Source organism: Pseudonaja textilis, unplaced genomic scaffold (genome assembly GCF_049901715.1).
Source record: "Pseudonaja textilis isolate UNSWEBS1 unplaced genomic scaffold, rPseTex1.2 PTEXCTG159, whole genome shotgun sequence".
Lineage (NCBI taxonomy): Eukaryota > Metazoa > Chordata > Lepidosauria > Squamata > Elapidae > Pseudonaja > Pseudonaja textilis.
In genome coordinates this window covers 16,259-25,439 of record NW_028262478.1, presented here as the reverse complement: position 1 = coordinate 25,439, position 9,181 = coordinate 16,259, and the positions used below count along the sequence as shown (strand labels likewise).

Genomic DNA, 9,181 nt, shown 5'->3' with positions numbered 1-9,181 from the left:
ACAGGTATTTGGGTTAGAAATATACATAAACCAGGATCAACATTTTAGTACTATATCTACAAGAGTATGCAATTGGGTGTGGTTTCTCAAACAGCCATAAGATGGAGCCAGAAACCTGGGGTTGTTTCAGTCTTAGTCTCAGAAGAGAGTGTGAGTGTATCTCTGTTTCCTTCTGTTGGAAAGTATTGCCGTTGCTCCATTTTTTCTAACTGACTGATATTCCTGGATTTAATGTAAGTCTGATACTGAACTGTTTTTTTCACACTGGACTTTGATATTTGGATTATCCCTGGATTGAAAAACTGACTGATTTAACTTGCGAATGACTTTGGACTGCCTATTTTGGACTTTGCTTAAACCTTTCTGGAAGTAAAAACCTACATTTACTGTACAGTGTATCTGTGTGCTGTGTGTGTATTATTCCAACACTCCTCTCAAATACGTCACCCCATATGCGCTCGTTCTCCTAACGGGGAATTACCTCAACAATCCACCACAAGGCTTATTATCTCAGGATCTCGACCTCACAGATTCAGCCTCTTCCCTGCTGTTGTATTCATGATTTGTCCCTCTTTTTCTTCTTTTTAATGGTTGTTCTTTTTGTGTTTGTTTTCCAGGGGGGGGGTGTCTTTGTTCAACCCTGTCTCCCTTTCCCTCCCCTCTTTTTCTGTAAAAAAATTATTTTTTTCTATTTTAAACTTACACAGACAGAACATAAAACATAAAACCATATTCCAGTTATGTACAGTGTGTGTGTGTGTGTGTGTGTGTGTGTGTGTGTGTGTGTGTGTATAGAGGATAGATAGATAGATAGATAGTATTATACACCCTAATAATAATTTTTGTATAATATGTGTGTGTGTGTGTGTGTATAGATGATAGATAGATGGATAGATAGTATTATACACCCTAATAATAATTTTTGTATAATATGTGTGTGTGTTTGTATATAGATGATAGATAGATAGATAGATAGATAGTATTATACACCCTAATAATAATTTTTGTATAATATGCATGTGTCTGTATATAGATGATAGATAGATAGATAGATAGATAGATAGATAGATAGATAGATAGATAGATAGACAGTATTATACAACCTAATAATAATTTTTGTATAATATGTGTGTGTGTTTGTATATAGATGATAGATAGATAGTTAGATAGATAGATAGATAGATAGATAGATAGATAGATAGATAGATAGATAGATAGATAGATAGTATTACACACCCTAATATTTTTTGTATAATATGCGCGTTTTTCTATATAGATGATAGATAGATAGATAGATAGATAGATAGATAGATAGATAGATAGATAGATAGATAGATAGATAGTATTATACACCCTAATAATAATTTTTGTATAATATGCACGTGTGTGTATATAGATGATAGATAGATAGATAGATAGATAGATAGATAGATAGATAGTATTATACACCCTAATAATATTTTTTGTATGTGTGTGTGTATATACATGATAGAAAGATACATAGATAGATAGTAGATAGATAGATAGATAGATAGATAGATAGTTATACACCCAAATAATAATTTTTGTATAATATGTTTGTGTTTGTATATAGATGATAGATAGATAGATAGATAGATAGATAGATAGATAGATAGATAGATAGATAGATAGATAGTATTATACACCCTAATAATAATTTTTGTATAATATGCATGAGTGTGTATATAGATGATAGATAGATAGATAGATAGATAGATAGATAGATAGATAGATAGATAGACAGACAGACAGTATTATACAACCTAATAATAATTTTTGTATAATATGTGTGTGTGTTTGTATATAGATGATAGATAGATAGATAGATAGATAGATAGATAGATAGTATTATACACCCTAATATTTTTTGTATAATATGCGTGTTTTTCTATATAGATGATAGATAGATAGATAGATAGATAGATAGATAGATAGATAGTATTATACACCCTAATAATAATTTTTGTATAATATGCACGTGTGTGTATATAGATGATAGATAACCACTGATCAAAGAAATCCTGCATCTTGCAATATTGTTTATCTTCTTGGTCTCTAATTTCAAATCCATGACCCCTCTTCACAAATGATTCTGTTTGGGGGGGCCCCGTTATCTCCTTTGGCTGAATTGCTCAACTCTTCTGGTTTTCTCTCGAGGATTTGCAGCCGTGGATCGCAGCCTCTTTCCTGTTTTTTGGTTTTTTGGTTTTTCCTTTTAGCTCAGGGCTTGTGACACTCAAGGCCTGCGGGGTGCCTAGATCAGGCCTGTGGGGGCCACCCTGGAGACAGCGGAAGGACAGGCCCGTTGGTGCCTTTGCCTGTGGAAATGGAGCTCTGTTTTTGGGCTGGCAGAGGGATGCAGGAGGTCGTCGGAGCTGAAAACAGAGCTCGGGAGCCCATTTTTGCTGGCGGAGGGATGCAGGAGGCCGTTGGAGGCGAAAACAGAGCTCGGGAGCCCATTTTGGCTGGCAGAGGGATGCAGGAGGCCGTCAGAGCCGAAAACGGAGCTCGGGAGACCATTTTTGCTGGCGGAGGAATGCAGGAGGCCGTCGGAGCCGAAAACGGAGCTCGGGAGACCATTTTTGCTGGCGGAGGGATTCAGGAGGCCGTCAGAGCTGAAAACGGAGCTTGGGAGACCATTTTTTCTGGCAGAGGGATGCAGGAGGCCGTCGGAGCCAAAAACGGAGCTCGGGAGCCCATTTTTGCTGGCCGAGTATTCCTCCTCAGGCCACCACTGGGACCGCCCCCTCACATACACCCCCACACAAGTGATGTCGATCTGGCCACGCCCAGCTTGGCTCCCGAGTTCAAACACAACCTTGATACGGCCCTCAGATACAGGTAACAGGTAACAGATAATCCAAGTTGGAAGGGACCTTATAGGTCATTGAGTCCAACCCCCCGTACACCATTTCTCAATGAAATCAAGTCTGACACACACACACACACACACACAAACCCCCTTTTAGCTGGTGGAAGTCCGCTCTCTCGACCTCCAATTACGGCAAAGTCTTGCCGGGGACTGATCTCCCCTCCCCGCCACCCAGCCGAAGCCTGAATATGGCGTGCTTTGGCCCAGGGGGTAGAGGCGCTGTCCAGGTGCAACACAGCCCAGAGGGGGCGCTGTAACCCGCCCTTGGGGTGCAGGAGGCGCGATGCGTACAGATGTCCTTCGGGTGACCGGCCCGAAGCCCCGGCTGGGCCTCCTCAGGGCAGGTCCAGCATCCCATGGGCGGAGTAGACCTCTTGGGTGACGTTGTACACCCGGCGCAGGCTCTCCACCGTGGTCAGGACGAGGGGCCCGGCCGCCCGCTGCTCCGCCCTCACGATGGTGTGGTACAGCTCCCGGCGGGAGGGCAGAGCCAGGAAGGCCAGGGCAGCCCCCTGCCGCACCCACCAGCTGTGGTAGGGGGCCAGGGCCACCCGGTAGGCCTCGGCACACATCCGGGAGGGGCTCTCGTCTTCCCGGCTGGTGCCTAGCCTCTGCAAGAAAAGCTCCAGCCATTTCAGGGTGCGGTGGAGGCGCAGCAGCGTCCGGCAGCCCGAGGGAGGCAGGCGGGCCGGCAAGGACCGGAAGCCCACCAAGCCCGAGGCCAGCTCGAAGTCCACCATGGACTGCACGGTGCGATAGTGGGGTGCCTGAGGTCCCTCCCGGTACCACTGCATGATGCTGATCTTGGACCGGGCCTCCCGGGAGATCAGGCCAAAGGCCGGGCCCAGCGCCTCCGTCAACCTGCAAGAGGAGGACAGCGGCCCATCATCCTGCGAAGGCTGCAGCCACATATTCTCCTCCCCACCACCCCGTGCTCCCCAGCCTGGCGGATGCCCAGGGGGCCTCCCCTTCCCAGTCCTGCAACGGCAGAGGGGGCTGCACGGGACTCGAACCGACGGGGCATTGCTGAGGCCCACTGTGAGAGGGAGCCAGGTCCAGCCCCGCCCCCCCGTGCTGTCCAGACAGTTTAGAGTGAATGGGATTTGGGATAGTTAGTTAGGAATCGGGAGCTGTCCCCTTTAAGGGAAGGCCTCATGGTAAGTGTAGTTAAGGCATCCTGGGAATTGTAGTCCACGTCACGTCGTCACACCTGAAAATCCGGAATTGGCCACTGAATGGACCCTTGGTGGGGTCGGGGGGAGGGCTCCCTCGCGTCTAGCCTGAACCCTTTACCAGGCGGTCGCTTCAATCATCATCACGGGGATGAGAGTTTATTCTCTTTCTACGCCGCCGTTCAGATCTGCAAAGCTTTGGATGCTAAGAAGAACCTCGTCATCAATGTGAGTTGGTGAGGATGCCCGATGAACCAACAAAGAGGTTTTGGCCTGGATGCTTTGCGGCGTTGTTCTGTCTGCTTTAAGCAGAACGAGAGAAAGAATAAAAGTCTCGTCCCCGTGATTGAACCCTGTGATTTTTTTGGGGGGAAGAAATGTCTGGGGGGGCTGGCAGAGTCTCCCCCCCTCCGCCGCCGTTGTTTAGCCCTGGATTTTGGGATGAGCCGGCCGAGAGGCAGCCAACCCGGGCCGGAGATCCCCAGAGCTGGCTTTGTGGGGGTCTCAAAGTCTGCACAGCGTCGGTGGGCCGTCGCCCCTGTGGCTTCGGCCAAACCAGCCTGGCCTCCCTTTCTTCCCCCCCCCCCCAGCCCCCTCCACCACAATTCAGATCTGCAAAGCATTGGACGTTAAGAAGAACCTCGTCATCAATGTGAGGTGATGAGGATGCCCGATGAACCCATTCAAAGAGGTTTTTGCTCACGCCCAGCGTGGCTCCCGCAGGGGCCCTTGGAGGGGGAAAAGGCCCCCGCTCTCCTCCCCGGGGTGGGCCTTGGGGTGAGGGTCTGTCTTTTGGGGCCCGGGTCTCCCCTGCCCATTCGCCGTCCTCACTTGAGCAGCTGCCTCCAGCCGTGGAGGTATTGTCCCAGCAGGATTTCTCCTTGCGGGGAGAGGCTGGCCGAAAAGGACCTCTGCAGCTGCCGGATGTCAAAGTCTTCGCCCCAGCGAGGAAGTGGGGATGTCGGGGTCCCGGCGGGGGCAGGGCTGGGCTGCAAGAGGGCAAGGAAGAGCTGGAAGTGGGGGGAAGGGAAGGATTTAAAAAAAAACACCCCTCCCCCACCTCAAAATACAGCCCCCCCCCCCAAAAATACGGTCCGGCCCCGTTGGACCGTATCGAGGGCCCTTCGGCCTTGACTCCCAACTGTGCTGCGATTTCAATGAGGGAGGGGCTTCCCTGCCCTCACCCCCCACCCAATTATCGCACCTGGTTGTCCCTCCAGAGGGTCTTTAGGGTCTCCCCTCCCCAGCCTAAGGAGGAGGGAGGTCCAGACTCCCTCTGCCCCCTCTCCTTCCTCCCCCACCACAATCATCTCTGGCGCTCACCTGGTCTTCCTCTTCCTCCTTGGGCCGGTGGACACAGGGTGCCAAGCGGGGAAGGTGAGCTGCAGGCTGGTCATTTTGGACCCTGCTGAGCTCCCCTCCCCAGCCCAAGGAGGAGGGAGGTCCAGACTCCCTCTGCCCCCCCCCTTCCTCCCCCCACCACAATCATCCGGCGCTCACCTGGTCTTCCTCTTCCTCCTTGGGCCGGTGGAGACAGGGTGCCAAGCAGGGAAGGTGAACTGCAGGCTGGTCACTTTGGACCCCGGTCAGGTCCCTTCCCCGCCCGATGCCCGACCCGTGGAGCCTCCAGCTGGAGAGGTAGAGGAGGAGGAGGAGGAGGAAGACCCCCAGGAGGAGGAAGACCTGGGAGGAGTGCGTAGGAGACCCCATTCTGGACCTTTTTGGGCCTCTTCCTCCTCCTGGCGGGCACCAGCGGGGCCTTTGCACCCTGCCCTCCGCCCTCCCTTCCGGGGACAGATAAGGAGGTTGATAAGAAGACGGGCGAGGGCGAGGGAGGGCTGAGCTGGGCGGGGCTGTGGGGGGCAGAGGGCAGGGGATCCCCCTCCCTCCTTCCCTCCCGGCGCTCGGAAAGGGAGGGGAGGGAAGGAGTTGAGCGGGGAATCCAAGGGGGGCCGGTCCGGGACTTCTGGGTTTGGGGCAAAAGGGGGGTTGGAGCCGGCCCTGGACAGAGGGGGGAGGGGCTTTGCTGGGCAAGGGTCAATCTCCCCAGGTTGCTACCACCAACACCCCCTCCCCACCTTCCAGGGTCCTGTGGGAGGAGGGGACTAGATCTAATGGCCCATTTGGGGCGTCGGAGAAGGTGCCCAGCGCACCTCAGGAGTAGCCCTCTGATGCCCCCTCCCTGGGCTGGTCTGGTCATCTTTTTGGGGGTGGGCAATGCTTTGAAGGTTTAGCGGCCCAGAATGTTTTGGGGGGGCTGGCATAGAAGAAACAGTCCCTGCGGCTCTGGCACAACCGCCGGCAGGATGACGGATGCCAGATCCACCAAGCCAGGGGGTGGAGGGGTCTCTCTCTGCCCCAAGGGGAGGGGAGGGGGCTTTGGTGGGGCCTGGCTTGGCCCAGGAGCAGAGAGACGGAGCCGAGGGAGGGGAAAAGGCCGGGTTGGGTCCAAGAGGGAGGGAGCGACGGCCGCAAAAGAGGGCAGGAATGTCCCCCTGACGGGACCGGACCCGGCGAGGGGCTGGCAGCGGGGTGGGTGGGTTGGGGAGGGTCGTAAGAGGGTCCAGGTGACAAGGCCAGGGAGGAAAGGGCGAGGAGGGGCACCTCGGGGCCTTTCGAGGCCTGGATTTGGGGGCGCACAGGGGAGGAGGAGGACGGGCTGGTGTCGGGGAGGAGGGAGAGAGCGGCCCAAGATTGGACCCATCCCTCCGGTGCGCCAACCCGCGACACGCTACCCCTGAACGGTCCAGGTGGGATCCCCTCCCCTTTCTCCCCCCTCCCCGCCCCCACAATGGCGTCAGGGCCGGAGGTGTCGCTTCTGGTGAAGAACAGCAGGGGATCGACTGAGGAGGGGGAGGGGGGGTCTCTGCTTGGGGGGTCCCCCCCAAAATCCCTGCCAGCCCCCCTCAACACCCCCCCCAGAGGCTGAGGAAGGGCCCAGGGCCTGGCTCCCTTCCCCCGCCCACCGCTGGCCTCCGGCAATTTTGGGGTGGTGGTGTTCTTTTATTTATTTATTTATTTTTGTATATCAAAGTTTGTATTATTATTATTTTTATTTTTATTTTTATAGCGACAACCCAAACATCTCCAACTTTCTTTCGGTTCCAGCGTGGGTCCGTTGGTCGGGTCCGTATTTCTTCGGGCATCGAACCGTCTTCTCCTTGTCTCCCTTTCTCTCCATCTGTTCCCTCGGCGTCATAGCGATCCCTCGTTCCGTTATCCTCCGCTTGATAAGGGCCGACTTTCAATCGAGTATTTCAAATTGGTCGTCTATCTCATCCATTTACCGATAACAATATATTATACTGTACTTTGAGGTAATTCAATGCGGGGGCTGGGGGCGTTTAAAGGTCTCCGCTGCTCCTTCGGCGCAGAAATGCAGGGGGCTGCTGGCGGGAGGGGGGGGCAGAGGTCTCTCGGGCTCTCGGAATGGGCTCCGCCGGTCCAGCTGAGCCACGAAGGAGCCGGAAGGAGCTGGAAGGAGCCACGAATGAGCCGGAAGGAGCCAGAAGGAGCCACGAAGGAGCCCGAAGGAACCCGAAGGAGCCAGAAGGAGCCAGGGGCCAGAAGGAGCCAGAAGGAGTCAGGAGGAGTCAGGAGCCCGAAGGAGCCCGAAGGAGCCACGAAGGAGCCCGAAGGAACCCGAAGGAGCCAGAAGGAGCCAGGGGCCAGAAGGAGCCAGGAGGAGCCAGAAGGAGCCACAAAGGAGCCAGAAGGAGCCAGAAGGAGTCAGGAGCCCGAAGGAGCCGAAAGTGCTGGAAGGAGCCAGGAGTCAGGAGCCTGAAGGAGCCATGAAGGAGCCAGAAGGAGTCCGAAGGAGCCCAAAGGAGTCAGAAGGAGCCTGAAGGAGCCAGAAGGAGCCAGGGGCCGGAAGGAGCCAGGAGGAGCCAGGAGGAGCCACAAAGGAGCCAGAAGGAGCCAGGAGCCAGGAGGAGCCACGAAGGAGCCAGAAGGAGCCAGAAGGAGTCAGGAGCTGGAAGGAGCCAGGAGCCCGAAGGAGCCCGAAGGAGCCACGAAGGAGCCAGAAGGAGCTGGAAAGAGACAGAAGGAGCCAGGAGCTGGAAGGAGCCCAAGGAGCCAGAAAGGAGCCAGAAGGAGCAGGGAGCCAGAGGAGTCTGAAGGAGCCCAAGGAGTCGGAAGGAAGCGGAAGGAGCCGAAAGAGCTGGAAGGAGCCGGAAGGAGCCAGAAGGAGCTGGAAGGACCCCAACGGAGCCCGAAGGAGCCCGAAGGAGCCCGAAGGAGTCGGAAGGAGCCTGAAGGAGCCCGAAGGAGCTGGAAGGAGCCCCACGGAGTCAGAAGGAGCCCAAAGGAGCCACGAAGGAGCCAGAAAGAGACAGAAGGAGCCAGGAGCTGGAAGGAGCCCGAAGGAGCCGGAAGGAGCCGGAAGGAGTCGGAAGGAACCAGAAGGAGCTGGAAGAGCTGGAAGGAGCTGGAAGGAGCCCGAAGGAACCCGAAGGAGCCAGAAGGAGCCCGAAGGAGCCCTGGACCCTGGTGCTGGCCGGGGAATCCCCTCCCTCGGAGGGAGGGGCAGCCTTTTCAGTCTGCAAAACATGGACCCCCCCTTTGGAGGTGAGGGGAGGGACGGGGGGAGGGTCTCCGGCCAAACCTCGGCTCTTGGGCGGTTGCTGATTCCTTCTTTTTTATAAAATAAATTGATTTATTCAACGTTGCAACAGCGAGCAACAAATTTCCAGCGCGCTACAACGTTCCTCGAGCCGTCGTCTCCGTTGTAAATCTCTTCTGTTTAACGTTGTTCCCCGTCTCCCGGCGTGATCCTTCCTCCTTCTTTAGGCCTTTTAGACCTACCTCAATTTTTATTTACGTTTCTTTACACCGAAAACTCCCGTTGTTGTCCAGTTTTGTAGACCAATTGACGCCTCGGCGCCTCGTTCTTAGCCACGCGTCCCCCCAAAATCCCCGTTTTTCGTAATATTCTCCTCGTTTCTCCGTCGGATAACTTTGCTGATCTATCCATCTCCGCGCATGGATAGGTCTTATTAATAATTAGATCTTTGATGAGAATAATTAGAATTAGAGCATAGATCTTATTAATAATTGTGGCTTCTGGCGGGGGCCGGATGGGTGAGTTGTAGCCTGCTTCCAAATTTTGGGGGAA

At 53.7% G+C, this 9,181-nt stretch overlaps 1 protein-coding gene across 1 annotated transcript; it reads right to left on the bottom strand.

Annotated features, from left to right (window-relative positions):
* Positions 1-2,021: 2,021 nt before the first annotated feature.
* On the bottom strand, positions 2,022-5,837 carry LOC113454252 (ceramide-1-phosphate transfer protein-like). Its single transcript, XM_087918620.1, has 3 exons — positions 5,566-5,837; positions 4,897-5,054; positions 2,022-3,754 (listed from the first exon to the last, which is right to left on the bottom strand). Exons 1-3 carry the CDS (start codon positions 5,773-5,775, stop codon positions 3,229-3,231), a joined length of 894 nt encoding a protein of 297 aa, XP_087774746.1. The 5' UTR covers positions 5,776-5,837; the 3' UTR covers positions 2,022-3,228.
* Positions 5,838-9,181: the final 3,344 nt, after the last annotated feature.

Bases quoted from the DNA above. Each gene is read 5' to 3' on its own strand.
- LOC113454252 (XM_087918620.1), bottom strand. From the start codon at position 5,775: ATGGGGTCTCCTACGCACTCCTCCCAGGTCTTCCTCCTCCTGGGGGTC. The intron at 5,055-5,565 runs GTGAGCGCCGGA...GCCCTCTTGCAG, and splicing joins AGGAGGAAGAGGAAGACCAG to CCCAGCCCTGCCCCCGCCGG. The intron at 3,755-4,896 runs GTGAGGACGGCG...CTCCTCTTGCAG, and splicing joins GGCTGGAGGCAGCTGCTCAA to GTTGACGGAGGCGCTGGGCC.